The sequence below is a fragment of the Cupressus sempervirens genome, chromosome 11, assembly GCF_028749045.1.
Source record: "Cupressus sempervirens isolate cs-2001-9-10 chromosome 11, ASM2874904v1, whole genome shotgun sequence".
Classification (NCBI taxonomy): Eukaryota; Viridiplantae; Streptophyta; class Pinopsida; order Cupressales; family Cupressaceae; genus Cupressus; species Cupressus sempervirens.
The window spans coordinates 520,574,351-520,592,611 of NC_143128.1; the positions used below are offsets into that span (position 1 = coordinate 520,574,351).

General features: G+C 34.4%; 1 protein-coding gene across 2 annotated transcripts in view; it reads right to left on the reverse strand.

Annotated features, from left to right (window-relative positions):
- LOC149530649 (PCNA domain-containing protein) overlaps positions 1–18,261 on the reverse strand; it is a 124,375-nt gene that overhangs the window by 55,975 nt on the left and 50,139 nt on the right. Inside the window, exons 2-3 of one of the 2 annotated variants that reach the window (XM_089810342.1) lie at positions 17,496–17,585; positions 16,995–17,149 (exon numbers count right to left, since the gene is read on the reverse strand). In XM_089810342.1, coding sequence (XP_089666468.1) covers positions 16,995–17,149; positions 17,496–17,585 — 245 coding nt within the window. Of the gene's footprint in view, positions 1–16,994; positions 17,150–17,495; positions 17,614–18,261 lie in introns of both variants that reach the window. The other variant, XM_089810343.1, reaches the window with a different exon arrangement.

An 18,261-nucleotide genomic window follows, 5' to 3' on the forward strand; every position in this document is an offset into this window, starting at 1 on the left:
TATCTGTGTGTGTCTGTGTCTGTGTGTCTGTGTCTGTGTGTCTGTGTGTATTGGCATCATGCTATTGACATTACCTATAACTATACATACACATGTACATGTACATCTGTATATGTGTGTGTAATTATGAGAGCACGTATAATTCTTTTTTATCAATATAATGATTGTGCATGCCCGCATATATGTATATATACATGTAGGTGCAATTTGTAGATGTTAGCAAAAAAAAACATGGTGTCAATATATATATATATATGTATGTATGTATGTATGTATGTATGTATGTATGTATGTATGTATGTATAACAACCACTCAACAATCTCAAGAAAAAAAAACGAGGTAATAGTTCTCTTATGTTATTATATGTTTAATGTTTCTCTTGTTTTAAAAACTAACCAAGTAGCTCATGTCTGTCCAAGGTATAAGCTATTGCCTAGCCGTTAAATCCTTTACCAAGATAGATAGAACCCATACCTGATGGTCTGACAATGGACTTAATTGGTGCCCCATTCCTTAAATCCCGTTTAGCAATGCTTCCCCACCTTCATTTTCTCTTGCATCCAAAACAAATATTTGCACGATAATAACATATTTCTCAATTGTGCCCAAAAGTATTTCATAATTATCATAACGACCGACCACCAAAATCATTGACAACTTAATTTCAAAAGAAAATATTAATCATTCTCAATTATCTTGTAACTAACAATAGTCACATGAAATGTATGCGGTTACATGATTATTTTAAGAGACAAAAATTTGGGATGTAACATCACTACTTCATGATTAATCTCTATTTGTTAATTAGTTGCTGAATAAGGTTTAGTAATTAACATTTGTCCGTAGTCGACTGATTCCCTTAAGTAAGACACTTATGTTCTTCCACCATATTATTAGTTCCTTCCATAGGCAGGATACTTATGGAATCATTTAGTAACTATTTTTTTATTTTGACTATTCAAACAACCAATTAGAACAAAGAATTAAATTTTCTTACATAGAAATACAATAGTTCATTATTAATTTTTTTTTTTGATAATTTATATGATTTATCATTGATTTGAGTAGGCTGTAAAATGAATTTTTCCTCAAAAAAAGTTTTAAAACTTTGAATGCATATTCGAGAAGCTTCCATTTCTATCTTCTACTTCATTCTGGAAGCTTCAAGCATTAAAATTCTAAAGTAGCATATGAAGCTTTGAATAGCAGAAGCCATTTTCACAACAAAATTGCTGAATAAGTTCCGACTCAATATTGGAAAATAGGGGACGCAGCACCCAAAGAGCAAGAAAGTCTTGTGACCATTATTACAATCACTTTACGGACTCAGCATGGTCTCTCTGAAACTGTGGTAAGTTTTGATTTCTGTTTCATTGTTCAATTGCTTCTTCTGCCAAATGTTTTTTAATCGTTCAATGCGTCGGGAAACAAATCTTTAAAATTCAGTGTTGAGCTCGCAACAAGCATTTGATCTGTTTTTATCTCAACATGAATTGAGAGAAACTTATCATCGTCGCCATTATTATTGTTTAAATGGCTTGTGCGAGAGTGAAAATGGGGGACAACATTTTTTGATGGCCAAAGATAGTGATGATGATAAGCCCGCTCACGATCACCTAATAACATTTGTGGAAGGTTTGATATTTTTCTTTCTTGTAATGTGGGGAATTTTCTGCAAGGGTTTTTGGTTTCACACATTTAATTTTTGTTCCATGATTTTCAACTTCTATTATCGTGCAATTGGTTGTTTGTGTTCTCAATTTAAGCGATTGAAAAGGTTCAACTGCATATTTGTGCACATGACCTTCAATCTAAGATTGTGGAAAAAATAATATGAGAGATTTCAAGCTCAGGCAATTCATACTGTAAACAAAATGGTCTCCAGATAAATTCAATAAGACAAAATTAAAAAGATCCAGAAAATATCTTCTTAAGAATAATGTTGTTAACATATGTTGATTGGCAATTTTGAACAATATTGGGACGCAACTGGGCATTGTTCTAGGCCTTGTTTAAATGACACAATTGGACCTAGCTATCAGACTTGTTTAAGTGATATCACTGGGCCTAGATCCTGGGTGTGTAATTCTTGGGCTTAATTGTTGGGTGTGTATAGGACACATTTTTGGGCCTACCTTTTGTTCATGTATAGGTTGCATTATTGAAATCAATTGCTCCACTTGTATAAGTTGAATTATTAGGCTTACTTTGTCACATGCATAGGGCACATTATTGGATGTAGATGATGGTTTCTCATCCTATGGGGTATTCTTGACCTTAGCCGTTAGACTTGTTTAAGTCACTGTGTGTCGCATTTTACATTGTGAGGGTTTAGTTCTTAGTTACTGAGTTTGTATAGGTCATATTATGGGGGTTTAGTTCTGACTCCCTAGGCTTCTTGGTTCTAACTTATTCAAATGAATGGTGATATTGTGCACATCCTCAAACTCGAAAGCTGAGTCTACCTAGTCCCACAGTCAAATTTACTGCAAATTAATAGGTGTTATTGATATGTCTTCTGCACTTCCTCCTGAATCACATATGGAGTGCCACACTCAATGAGTTGCATTATGATGGGAGCAATGGCATTCTTCAAGAACATATTTTCAGATTTTTCACAATTCAATCCATACTAGTCCGCAATTGTCAATGTGCCTTTCAATTTCTTTGTATTATGTAAAATCTCAAATCGTCTTAAGTGTAAAGCCTTTAGGATTCGTCTTGATTGTTACATCTTATCATTTGTCCTTTTCTCATCTTCTTGAGATTGTGGAATTGAGCATTTTGAATAGGAGGAATGTAGTTTCCAAAGGAGTATTTTGATAAAAAACTAGAACCTAAGATTTCACTTTACTAGCTGGTAAAAATCTTTCAAGGCAAAATTTAAAATAACCATTGATAGGTTAATGCTTGAAATCAGACACACAGCTAATTACCAAAGGATGTTGGTTTACAAAATGCAAATCAATGTATTCAGATGTGCACACTTCACTAATTTTATAAACAAGTTCAAGTTAAGGGTCTACTGTCCATTTTTCAAAGGAGGATTGAATATGTTAATAAATGAGTTCCAAAACTGCAATACAGATATGTGCACTTGAAAGAAAGTTTAGATCAATGCGGTTAACAATATTGAACTTCAAATTGATATTGAATTTCAAAGTGATAATTTGGAGGTCTGCTAGGTATATATAAATGCATGCCTTATGACAAGGCTTCACCACAATATAGGCTATAAAGTTCTAATTTTTGGAGGCTGATACAAAGGTGTGCATCAAGGATTGGGGGTGCACATTGTAATGAAATTACAAAATTCAAAAGTTGCTCGTAGTGTATAGGTGTGTATGGAAGTTTCTCAGTGCATTCAATACTCGTTACAAATAGAAAAAGACGTCTACTGTACAGCTAAAAGAATATACCTATGATATAGTTTTAAAAGAAAAATGAGTTGGTTCTATTTTTGGCTTGGACTGGGACTCGGACTTGAATTAAGTCATGAATTTAGTAACAGAAACACTTACTATACTAATTTTAGTTTCAGAATTATAGAAATTTGTTTTCAATTGTCCCAGTTTAGATTATTAAGTTATTTGTACAATTTTTTATTGTTCTCCACATTTCCATTGTGCAAACTGGAGGAAGAGCTTAATTGATCTCTATGGCTTTCCTAAGGAAGAAACACTCAAGTTTCATCACATCCTTTCAATTCGATAACAACAGAACAGCTGATTCATCATTTATTTCTGCATATATTCTCTTTTACTGCTCTACCTCAAACTGAAGGAATTCCCATACGTGCAGAACTGTCACACTAACAGTTAAAACAATTTTATGTTGTAATCATTGCAGAAGGTTTCTACTAGTCACCTATTAAGTAAAATTCTTACATACACAATGAAAATTGTACAATTTTCATTGTTTGAGGTTGCCATTTTTGATGAATATCTCATTTGTCAGATCCATTAGAGACTTACTCTAATGAGTCATGGCTACTATGAATTTTTTTTGAGCTTTAGGTGAAAAGATATTGTTTCCTTGATAATTCTTCAGTGGAAGTGAAGACTTTTGCAGTAAGGTTATTGGTTTGTACTTGTACAATAAGATTGTTTTGTACATTGTACAATAAGGTTGTTAACCTGCATATAAAGGAAGACGCTTAAATGACCTCCTTTCCATATCTGGAGTCCTCTTCAAACACCCCAGTTTGCTTCTATAAATTGTTGTATTTTGAGTCCCGTTGATTTAGTCTTATCATGTAGAAATTATCAACAAAGATATAAAATGGACTGAAAGGATAGAAAACATGAATTGCGTGAGGTTACAGCCGCTCAGAATCCAAGCCTTTTCAGTGCATTTCTAGCTCCTCCAAGTTAACAGATTATTACTTAATACCAATCCTCTCCTTCTCCACTCCACAAAATTACAACCACCACATCTATTGCAGGAACTATGATGCTTTGCATCACTTGTTACTAACATTATCTATATGTTTATTATTATAATGATTAATATTTGTATGAAACATTAGATTATATTGATCTATTGACTATATGAGATTAAATAAGAAACTATATATTAAATCCAAAACGAGATTTTTTTAGTTTTTTTGAGTGAATCACATTATATATAATATATCAGTTATGGCTCACGGCTTTCCTCTTCTCTGAATTGAGGCTAATGATAAATTGCTGATGAATAAGTTCTGTTACTGCAATAAGAATTTACCTCAACTCTATAATTCCTAAAACTGATCTGCAATATCGTTTGGTACAAATTCCTTAGGACTCGGCTATCCAAATTCTATCTATATCAATAAGAATATTAGTAACTCCCTTCCTTATTATTGTTTGATTCCTTATTGCAGACGTGATCTGCCTTAACTGTGTCTGTATGAAGCGTTGCTGACTGTATTAGATAATGGTTGCTGGTTGGATATTTAAGTACTGATTGGATGTTAGAATTGCTGATTTGATGTGATTGAATGCATTATTTGATGAATGAATTACTTCTGCAATGATGCTTTCTTGCTCTTTTGTAATTCCTTGCCCGTCTTCTTGATCATGATGACTCCATATATGCCACACGATAACCTTTGGAGTTAAGAGGTGTTCTTTCATACAAGATCTTGTCCTTTCAGCATGTTATTCATTTAATTAATTTATTGCTGTTAACAGTTATGGGTCGCTAAGCACAACATAACCGTTTCTTCTCAAAATCCATCAATAATTAATATGTAATTATTAGATGTTTACACTTGTCCTTAATATAATCATTATAGCATTTATCTGCTTAGTTCACTGAGACAAATTTTGCTGAAAAGGAACGCAATTTGTCCCTTAGTATTAATCATGTCTTTTAGTCGCTGTTTCATTTTTGATGATTTCCATGTGATGGTATCGATGTCCTCCTAGTTATTAGACATCAAATATTTGCAAATTAGTGATTGTTGTTAGTAGTTTGGTTCTAATCATAATCTTCCTATAGCCATGTGTCTTCATGCGTAGCATAGTAGCTACATCAGAGTCTCCCTCCCACATTTGATGGACTTTTTATTTGAAACTACGAAAACCATTGTAAAACAAAACCAAATTTGTGTTAACTTCTAGGATCGCTGCAAATGTACTAACAATTGCCATTATATTCGTTGTGTTCCAAATGCAAATGAAGGCTTATAAATATGAGAGGAGGAGACATGTCTCATGAAGAGACATGTCCGTAAGGTTAAACATCATTAGTTAACATATTAATATAATAGTAATATAAATAACCATATATGTAACTCATCTTAAGCATATATGTAATATTAATATGTTAACCATATATATAATATATTATTGTATAATAATATATATTATTATATTATAATATAACAATGTATAATGTATAATATATAATATATATTATATTACATATAATATATATTATTTATATAAGATATTTATCTTAAAGATGATTTACCATCATTAAGTTATCTCGTGTCTAAATCAATCCGACAAAAGCTATAACCTTAACACTCCCTCTTAGCCAGGGAGGATTTATAGAACACGTTACACTCTTAAGAATATGAAGAGATATCGTCTTAGTATAATATTCAATTCACTATGAGGCTAAATTTCTCATCTTTCATAACACACAATTTAAGCAATTTCCATAACTTTAAAACACCACATTAAGTGTCGTCTATAGTAGTAACTATGTCATGGTGTCCAGCAAGATCCAATCCAAAGAACCATAACAAGATGGTTATCATGGGGTCCGGAAAAATCCAACCCAAAGAACCATGATAATAGGTCTACCATTTATAAGATCGCCACCTTTCAATGGTCACCTTCTATTGTTCATTATCATGATTTCCAACACTCTAGGACAACAATTTAATGAAATATGTCATGATAACAGGTCTACCATTTATAAGATCATCATTTTATAATGATTACCCTTTGTTTATATATGTCAATGAAAGATCATCACCTTTCATTACATATCATAACAACATCATGTAATAACTTACATGATATCCACCATGAACCACCATAGCTACTACTAGAGGGTGGAACAAGGATTTTCACCTCAGACTTCTCTCTCATAGATGAGGGCACATTACAAGGAATTTCACTTAGAACTTCTCTTCATAGAGACGATATCATGCACAAAGGATTGTATCTCAAAATTTCTCCTTCTGAACAATGATCTTGGGAAGTCAGGTCCTATAGTTACTTCGTCAGAAACTCTCTTCACCCAAGGATGCCTATTGAACTCACTCTGAATCTTAAATCAATCTTTTGATTTTCTAGTGATAAGTCAATACTTCCTCATGATGCACTCAAGAGTAGGCCCATCAAAATCAGGCAGTCACACCCCCTCTAGACTCCCTCTGAGTATTAATCTTCTAAGCTCATGTGTTGCCTTCGAAAAAGTGTCATACTCCCTCATAATGTAGAAGGATACTCAATCTCAATCATCAAAGATATTTTCTTCAAGAGCCTCACTTTATACAACCTGATCACAACTTCTTTTAAGCTACTGTCATAAGTTGCCTAATGTGTCATTCTTCTTTTCCTACAAGATCAATATTCAAATACAAAGGAAGAGATCAAGGAAAACTCATATAACACATAAAATTGCAAATGAAAGAAAGACTATAATGAGTAGATAAATGTAATACTTACGAATAGTAAATACTTCTCTGTACATCACCATCCTTGATGCCTTCATATAAGAATTTGTCAAGCAAAGGGAATAGAACATTAGTTATTATTCCCCCTCACAATGTAAAATTCCCTCATACTACATTTTATAGTGTTTTCAATCACTATTTAAATCTTCTTTATATGGCCCACTTCCTTGAAAATCAAGTAAATAAAATCCTCTACTTGTTCCCCCTGAGGCTCAAATTCTTGTATTAATTGAGGAATCAATAGAGAATTGTGGCTGTATTTTGATCATACTTAGAACTGAACATCCATTTGCACAATTATTAGTGTAACATATGTTCCTTGATAGAAAATGTACATTATAAGCACATGGAACCAGCAGTTCCTCATATATAACCCATCATAGATTAGAGATCACATATTTATCATTGTATCATACTTCCAGATATATAGCGGTTATGTTCACAAGAATTTCAATGTCATGTTATTTTTATTTCAGCATCCATTCCAATCTTCAATTCATTACTTCCTTCAACCATGGACACAAATCTTAGAAAATCATTTATCAAGCATATTGCGCAGTAATAGAAACAAATGAGCTCATATTGTAATTAATATCTCTAAATAATATATATACATATCTTTGCTACATTTTATCCAAGTGAAACTACAAAACATCAACATTCCCTCTCTTTCAAGGTTGCCTATAATGAAATGTCGGGCTCCCTTTGAGTCTCAATCTCCCTCTGCCTACAATAACATTCTCGAAGGAATAGATCAAGGCAAATAACTCTTATAAAAAAAATACCTTCAATTATTATTCTCGATAATATTATTATTATATTTTAATCATAAGAACATTAGAGATTTGAATCTATACTTAATTCATGATGAATTAATTCTATTCCAATGTCCGGTGAAGTTATTAATAGACTCATCATAATTTAATTCCATAAACATATTATATAGTAGGGATAAGGGGTTCCTATATATATTAGTATCTCATAGTATTTATATGCAGCATAGAAACCATTAAAAATAAGCATTCATAATATACCTTTGGTTCTAAAATTTAAATTAAAACTAACACCTTTCCCTACTTAGGAAATGATCCTTATTTAACTCACATGTTATTCTATTATAAGTCTTCATTATAATTCTTATAAAGATTATATTATAACCATATATAAATTCAAAATTCTTATAAACATAACTATTCCTTACTAATAGATTTCTACTTGCATGTTATTCTTACTTACCTTACCCGATGGTGACGTGGGCCTTGGTGTTGATGTTCGGTCCACTTTGTATGGGAACTTTAACTTATGCGGGAATGATCTCCTTTATTTCCCTTGTGTCCCGGTTGGCACGAAGTTTGTATAGGGTATGATGTGGGGATGTCACATTTGTGTTTGTTGCAGTTACAAAGTGGGACCTTTATGGCTGACTTCCCCACCTTAAATATTAGTTCCCTTCTCCCTTCGAATCATACCCACTTGTCTTTTCTATTTTGTACTATCCTTTTCACCTTATTGATTATATCACAGTGGCAATATTATATGTCCCCTTTGATGGAGCCCACGTGGGAGCACCAATTACTTCCCTCTTCCTTTCTGGTTCTTGTATTATTTGAGGTGAATATATGCACAATAATATAATTCCATATTCTGATTTAGGCGGTAGCTAATGATTAATGTTGCAATCCTTACCATTTATCTTCACTCTCAATTCAATTTTTGTTTATAAATATACAAGCCCCAAGCCCATGTCTATGCAATAATTACCTGACATTCCAAAACTGCCAGCGCTTTTCTTTAAAAAAATTCCGCAGACCCTAGGAAGAAGAATGCAAGCCTCTGCTTCAATCTTGGCGTGGATAGTGGTATTGCTCGAGGGAATGTTTAGCAAGCTGTCCCTGCAATAAATAGGAGACTACATTTTCATATAGATCCTTCCCATTTGCAAAATTATTGGTCTTCATTCCTTTTGGTACATTTGCAGTTGGCTCTGATACCATGTTAACTTCTAGGATCGCTACAAACGTACTAACAATTGTCATGGTATTCATTGTGTTCCAAATGCAAATGAAGGCTTATAAATATGAGAGGAGGAGATATGTCTTATGAAGAGACATGTCTCTAAGGTTAAACATCATTAGTTAACATATTAATATAGTAGTAATATAAACAACCACATATTCAGCTCATCTTAAGCATATATGTAATATTAATATGTTAACCATATATATAATATATTATTATATAACATATTATTATATAATAATGTATATTAGTATATAATAATATATATATATATATATATATATATATATAATATATATTATATATAAGATATTTCATATTTATCTTTAAAATGATTTACCATCATTAAGGTATCTCATGTCAAATCAATTCGACAAAAGCTACAACCTTAACAATTTGTAAACATAGACTCATCTTCAATGCTCCAACTCCTCTAAATGCTTCTTGAAGCCTTATTGTCACCTCCTTTTTGTCTCTTCCTGAAACCTTGCTGCCTCTAAGTCCTTGCTCCTTTCTTGCTCTCTTCAAAATAAAAATGAGATTAATGAGAATGAATCTAGAAGAAACATATTTAGTCATTTTAGTTGCATTGAAGTGTGGGGCCCACATTAGGAAAAAATATTGCAAATAAATAAAAAATGGCGTTACTTTTTGGCTACCAAGGACAGAACTAGACGTCATCCCCAAAATGGCTTGGTTATCTTACCAAGTACAATCACATTTTCAATCCTTGGTTTAGCCATCCACACATTTCGGAAACGGTTTCCAAATTTTTTGCTCATCCAAGCATGGCTTGGAAACATTTCTGATCATCCCCATGTCTCCAAAACCATTTCCATTTCCAATAAGTATAGGCTTTGGGTGGAAATGCGTCTTCAGGTCAATGTAGCTCATCGCTAAGAAAATTATTATCTAAATCCAATCTAAGAGATTCCTCAAGCTCATAAGAAGTGGAATCCATGCCTTTATCAATAGCAACCTCATTCAAATCCACCAATTCCTTTTCCAATCTGAACTTTTTTGAAGAAACGTTTTTGAAATGGGTAACATTCCATTCCTTGATTTTTCTTATCATAAAAGATAACTTCTTCACAAACTGGTACATATGGGATCCCTCAATAAAAGGGGAATTTTTCTACCAATGCCTTAACATTGGGATGAATGGGGGATCCTATTCATGCGTGTTTTATGACCCACCAAACAGTAGAACAAAATACTAAAATATCTTATCCTCTCTTAAATAAAGTCTCATGTATGCTAAGACTACTAAAAGATCATACGATGACTTCAAGGTTCCTTTAACGTTGGGTCTTGACTATGGATAAGCTCGGTGGTTGATGTGATTTGCTAATGATCACAAGGGGCCTTACATGTGTTTACTCAAATTCTTTACAAGCCATACTAGATGTGGAAGTTATCTACAGGTTTTGTAATGAAGTACTTTGTGGATTTTCACAAAAAATGCAGAAATAAAAAGGGATAGGATTTAGGAACTCTATTCTACTCCTAAGGGAAGTGATGACAATAGATAGTATTCTGGTGGACAAATTCCTCAATTTACCGAGCTTTGCTTTGCCAAGTTATACTACAACTACGTGTGAACTGGTGCAATCTTCAAGGGTTATGTTGAAATATTTTCAAACAACCACATACACCATCATAAAGAACAATGTATGTGAATGATAGAAGTTAAACATTTACATGAAAGGGGTTCAGGCTAACTTTGCACAATGATTTATAATCACTAAAACGTCAAAAGTATGAACCAAAGGAATTCATCAATACACCATCATATTCTCCATTGCAATCACACACTTTAACTAGGCTAAACTTAATCTAAGTGAGGGAATTTGAGAGAACAAGCAAGCACCAAGACACGTCAAGTATTCACCAAGCTTCAAAGAAAACTCTATTATCTTAGTAGCTCATACCAACAATCTTAGAAAATCCTCCCTTTACAAATGAGGAGTGAGGCCTTTATATAGGTCCTCAATTACAATAGATGGCCTAGATGATCACAATAACCGATGGCCCAAATCATGCCACATGAGCCCTAATTATGGTTTGGGAAAAGAAAAGGAATCTATATTAATATAATAAGAAATCCACTACCATAGTAGGTAACAGATTCCCACTATGCATGCTTGCACAGAAAGAGAGCAAAGTGCAATAATGAGCAAAGTGCAATAAATACCCACCATGCATGTCCATTACTCGATAAATGCTCAATCTTCCTTGAATAAATTATTCTTGATTCCATTCTCTGAGTGGGTAGAAGTTTGACTTGGAGACCTTAATTCTTCATCAAGATAATTGGATGCCATGAAATCATGATGGAGGCCATGTAAGCTCGAGTCCTTAACAATTGCATCATTTTATAACTAAGATCCAACTTTGACTAACTTTTCTGAAAATCTCTCCAACATTCTCGTCTTCCATGCACTTGCTTGGAAATTTATCTCCCTGAAATGGATTGGAATCCCTTGCTGATGATTATGTCACTTTAGAGTTTCCTCATATTGAACTTCCATCGCCATGTTCTTGTATTTTTTAATTTGAACTTTAATGTTTGGGACCAAATCACTCAATATTTGGATGTCTTTGATGTTGGAACTAGAATTTGGGACTTGAGCATCTTTTATAAAAATTTTAGAACTGGAGCTTTCTCCTCCTGCAAAATAGAAATAAGCAATATAAGAATCATGCAAAAAAATTCAAAATGAAACATATAGACCAATTACATATTCTTTGTCTCTCTAAAAAGATATTTAGCCAAATTTTATCTACTCCTTGCAATTTACTCCATGAATGAGAAATTTTCCAAAACTTGGCCATTTTCTTTTTTCCATGAAGGAGGATTTTCCAACGCTTAGCCATTTCTCTTCCATGAAGGAGGAATTTCTGACACTTAGCCATTTTTTTCATGGAGGAATTTCCAACACTTGGCCACTTTTTCTTCCATGAAGGAGGAATTTCTGACACTTAGCCATTTTTTCTTCCATGAAGGAGGAATTTCCGACACTTAGCCATATTTTCTTCCATGAAGAAGGAATTTCCAACACTTTGTCATTTTATTTCCATGAAAGAGGAATTTCCAACACTTTGCCATTTTTCTTCCATGAAGGAGGAATTTCCGACACTTAGCCTTTTTTTCTTCCATGAAGGAGGAATTTTCCAACACTTAGTCATTTTTTCTTTCATTAAGGAGAAATTTCCAATACTTAAGTCTTTTTTCTTCCATGAAGGAGGAATTTCCAACACTTAGCCCTTTTTTCTTCCATGAAGAAGGAATTTTCCAACACTTAGTCATTTTTTCTTTCATTAAGGAGAATTTTCCAACAATTAGCCATTTTTCTTCCATGAAGGAGGAATTTCCGACACTTAGCCCTTTTTTCTTCCATGAAGGAGGAATTTTCCAACACTTAGTCATTTTTTCTTTCATGAAGGACAAATTTCCAACACTTGGCCATTTTTTCCACGATTTTTAGTTTTCTTGTCGATGGAAATTTTGAGTGGTCATGGATTTTGTCCATGATGGAAGAATTCTGCAACAACCATTTTTCTCCAAAGCGGGATTTTTTGAGTGATCATGGATTTTGTCCATGATGGAAGAATTCCCCGACAACCATTTTTCTCTAAGGCAGGATTTTTTGAGTGGTCACAGATTTTGTCCATGATGGAAGAATTCCACGACAACCATTTTTCTCCAAGGCGGGATTTTTTGAGTGCTCATGGATTTTGTCCATAATGGAAGAATTTTGCGACAATCATTTTTCTCCAAGGCCGGATTTTTTGAGTGATCATAGATTTTGTCCATGATGGAAGAATTCTACGACAACCAATTCTCTCCACGGTGGGATATTTTGAGTGGTCATGGATTTTGTCCATGATGGAAGAATTCTGCAACAACCATTTTTCTCCAAGGTAGGAATTTTTGAGTGGTCATGGATTTTGTCCATGATGGAAGAATTCCGCAACAAACAATTTTTTCCAAGGAAGGATTTTTTGAGTGGTCATGAATTTTCTCCATAATGGAAGAATTCCGTGACAACCATTTTTCTCCAAGGCAGGATTTTTTTGAGTGATCATGGATTTTGTCCATGATGGAAGAATTCCGCAACAACCATTTTTCCTAATGTTTTCATACCTTTCCACTTTTGGATATTTCAAGGGTGATTCCAAACTTGACCATTTTCTGATCGATTGTCTTACTTGCTCACTCTTTTGGATATAGAAACGGATACCCTTTTGGCTCTTTATCAACCAGAGCTCACTTGTTGCCAAAACAAACCTACCAAAATTAGACTTTCTAACATGGGAAGTTGTCCCAAAGTCAAAACAAGGTCAATCCGAGAGGGAGTGAAATTTACTAAAAATAGAATTTCTAAAATAGTAAGTTGAGACATTCAATTGTTCGACAAACAAACAGTTTCCATTTCGGGAGCCACGTGGACAACACTTTCTAGACTTGACCAATTTTACCGATTCTCATTTGAAAGAGGGGACCTTAGAAGACCTAGCCCAAGACTACAAAGAACTAAAGCCAAAAGGACAAGACCAAGAGAGAAAAAAGGAGGTTCCCATTTGCAATAGGTTGATGGTGTGAAAACCCCACATCAGATCCCTGAACTAAGGTAGATTGGAATCCCACATCAATTTCAATTTGTGTTTTATCAAATTTTGGTTTCTTACCCACCTGGAGGGTGGGCAAAAAGGAGAGATCTGAATCCTCCTGGATTGTCAGATTGGAAGCTGTTTCTAAATCAAATCTCTATTAATTTCCTTCATAATATTGTCTATCAATTCTTCTATTAAAACAACATTTTCTTTTTGTGAATTTTAAGACGAAGTCCATCAAATGTTGATCAGCAGTGAGAGCATTTGATAGGTCCACAGCTCCTAGAGAGATTAGGACATTAGGGAATCAATATGATATCCCTCATCAAGCCTATCTACCAAAACAACTTGCAAAATAAAAACTGACCCTCACACTCACCAATATTGTGGAGATTTCTAATTGGGGATCGAGGAGAATCTCTAGGAGGTGAGAAATACTCCACTTGCAACACATATAGATTAGAAGGCGCCAAATCTATAGGCACATTCATATGAACCAAATCAGTAACTACAACCACTTGTGTATTTTCAGCATCTTAATTGACTAAAGGAGTGCCTTGTATTTACAGGGATACAGGGCTCGAAGCTTTCCTCCGATGCCCACACAATTGCTATGAAACAATAAGAATTCACAAAGATCCTTTTCCTTTTTTGGGGTAAGGATCTTTTAGGGTTTCCTACCCAGATTTGCCAAGGAAATGACCTTTCACAATAGGCTTCTATAGGGGGTTAAGTTGTTCCTTAACAATTTTATCTGATGGTGAAGATCTCTTTAATATACAAAAAAGATCTTCATCAATCAAGATTTTAGATCTTTGAAACCATTGCTCATCCCTAACTAAACCTTGACACTATAAAGCGTCGTTTGATTTTAGATTAAAGAAGTACTGGTTAACAAAATTTGAATCCATGAGCACACAAATTTTGATATTGAATAAGTCATTGATAAGGGAACTCTCAAATAGCAAAAATTCCGCAAAAGAATTGCCTAGTTTTTCCTAAAATACCAAGGTTAGTAAACTCCAAAGGCAACTGAGGAAGAACAAACCAATTCAACTCCAACTTTGAATATTTTTGAGATAGTTGGAGGTGGAGTTTTTAGGGAAAGACAAAAAGGAGATTTTACCCAAGCCAGTAATAAGGTGTTTTTAGCACATTCTCCTTAGCTTCCACCAAATCAAAAACAACAATAACGCAATCCGAAGAGATTACTAGGCAATAAAGTGTTCCATACCATTTATAGTGTTTATGAAGATGAAAGAGAGAAGGATTCTCACCCCATATCTGCATAATTTTTGCATTAGATTGCAAATCCTTGGCCTTATAGGACAAAGGTGCAACACCCACGCCTACAGTCAATATTGGCCTCTCTCTAGTTCCCGTGGGCCCTGTCCTTTGTCATCCTATAACTGCTCCTATTGAATCTTTCTAACACCCCGTATTTGCTCCTTGGGGTTTTTATCCTTCTACCCCAATGGCTACAAGTTGGGATTATTCTTTTTGGCTTCAAATAATTTAGGGTTTTCTAGAAACCTGCCATTTTGAAAACTTTTTGTTCCTCACACCTTGCTTCTTTCGATACAATGTTGATGCAGGAGCATCCTAGGCTTGCTTGCAATCCTACATGTTAGGGGGTATTTTGGCTAGGATTTGTGGACTCGGTCACCAAACAGTGGTGCTTAGTCGTTGATGGGTATAGTTGTGGCCGAGGAGCTCGGTCATTGAAGGGGCTCGGTCGTTGTTGGAGCTCGGCACCTTCTGTATGCTCAGCATGTATTGGAGCTCGGCATCTTCTGTTGCTCAGCATGCACTGGGAGCTCAGCAATGCTTGTGGTTTGGCTGATGCTTGGCTTGGTTTCCCTAACACTCGGTCTGGTCTTGGTTCCTGTAGGTGCCGAGTTGTCTGAGTCGACTTTTGGCATTTAATTTGTGTTGTAGCTGACTTTGGGTATTTAATTTGTGTTGTGGCCGACTTGTGGCTCAACATATATTTAATATATGGGTTTTAATTTAATTTGTAATGAACTAGGCCAACCTATGGCTTAGTTGGGTATTAATAGGTCTTGTGGAGTCTTTAGTCATTATCATCCATCTTGGAGAAGAGGATGCAAACTTTGAAGAGCTAATAGCTGCGGCTTGAGAACTAGGAGATTACTTGGGGGGCTTGCAAGCACAAGTTAAGATTTCCTTGGAGGTTTCTACCAGAGTGTGGATCTGGACTAGCTGGGATTAGGATTGTGAGTTGGATCTTGTGGGATCTTGCAGAACTGTTTTGTAATTGTTGTTGTATTTGGCCCTAACCTGGAAGGCCTTACAGCCGAGCATATTGCATGTAATCAGTTATTTAATGAATAAAGAGTTGTGATTTGGAATCCGATCTTGCATTGTTGTTGTGTTGTTGTTGTGTTTCCCTTGTGTGGTTATTTGCTGGGGGCTAGGACATCTCCTTTGGGGATTCTCTTGTCTTGCACTACATCAAATGCTCAACTCTTTATGAGCAACAACTTAGAAATCTCTACAAGATGCCAAACAATGTAAAAGCATGAGTTACCACTTAGAATTTCACCTTAGATGTCACTTTGGGGATTTGGACTTAGATCTCCATGATGAAGCTCAATTCTTTAAACATTTGATCTTCACCACTTCGACTTCATAGTTGTTTTCTAAGAAATTAAAACCATAAAGAATACAGGCTATAGCTTGGTAGTTGTTTGTGTTTCTAACCTATAATCATTGAGTCATGTGCAATCAGATATATTATTCACGTAATGTAATAACGATTAATCTAATTACAATCTAAACCTAAATTTTAAGAAGATGCCACCATCCTCAACTTTAATCGTTTCCCTGTTAAAGCATGCTAGACCCAAAACCATAGAGTTTTCTTTCTTATATTCTGTTTGGAATTCTTATTTAAAGAGCTCCGTTGAAAGACTTGTGCTCAATAGTAAATAATTTGAATCAAAGTTATTTTAATTACTATACTTACAAACATTTTGGGTCCAACAGCAACTAAGAAAATTTGTTTCCCGGCTTGTATGGAACACATACTGTAAATCCTCCCAATAAATTCTTAGAGCATGTACATCACTCAATCTTGAAATAGATATAACAAGAACATCATGAATCAGTCTAAACTAAAATCACATTTGACATTTAAAAAATGATCATCTAGAATACCTGAAAAGTAATTGCATGTCAGGACCAGGATACCGAAGTTCAAGTGCTGTGGTCCCACCAGACAATGTAAAGGTATTCAAACAGTCAACAAAAAGGCCCAAGCCCACTCCAAACCGTGGTCGTACTTCAGCATTGTAACTATATGTGCGAAAAAGCTGCAAGGTTTCAAGTTGACAAGGTTACCTGTGCAGATTAGTAATATTATTACAGAGCAACATCTTCTCTTTAATGGTGCACGGCTATATAGTGCTCAATAAAATACATTTACATCTCACCATCTATAATTCAGTGCACCATATTCTCATAACAAACACTCAATGAAATTGCCTCCTATTGCTAAAACCTAACGAGTGCATGAAATATTGAATCAATGGATTCAAACAGGAGGAATGGCACTTAGCTAACCTTCCAAAAGACTGAAATAATACTCTAGATCAACACAACATTTTCTTCTTAAAAAAAATAAAAGAGGTTTAACTAGTCACAGAAATTATATTGTACCTCTTTCCTGAAATAAACCTTTGCTTGAAGGCAACCACGTTCTTCTACAATTATTACAATTCCATGCTCTGACAATTCAACAAGTGCATCCTGCCAACGGAAAAGAGATATACCAAATCTCAATTTCGTCATTCATAATTATATCAGGCTCTAACATAGACAAGGAAAATTGAAAGGAACAATGACTTAAAGAATGTTTGAATTGATTATATTCACCGGCACCACCCCCTTCTTGATTAATTCATAGTAAATAGAACGGATTTTATTTGCAGTTGCACATTTACATCCAGTTTTCTCATAGTTGGCAGAAAAGATTTAATTTTGTACCCCTGGTAGCTTTTAAAAATTAAAAAAATTCAACAAAGAAATTCCTATTGAATCATATAGTGCTGCTTGTCTTTATTTTGAAATAGAAAATGACTTTTACATAGCTGGATGACTTCTAAGCATTGCTCTTTTAACAAACAAGAGAACATTCCAAGTTGCAAAGAAAGAAAACCAAATGGGTATTCAATGATTGTTTATATGCCAGTATTCAAATCATGTCAATCAGTGTGATGGAAAATCCTTGTTAATAATCATAATGTGGTCCGTTGTCTTTCTTCTCAGTTGGACATAATCTACCCATTTATGACCTGCCATGAAGATTACTATAATTCTATTTGAGCTATTTATCATACTCTTACTTGTTTCTAATACCCAACTAGCTAATCCAATTATGAGATTGTCAAACACAGTAATCTTGCAAACATATGGACCCCTATCC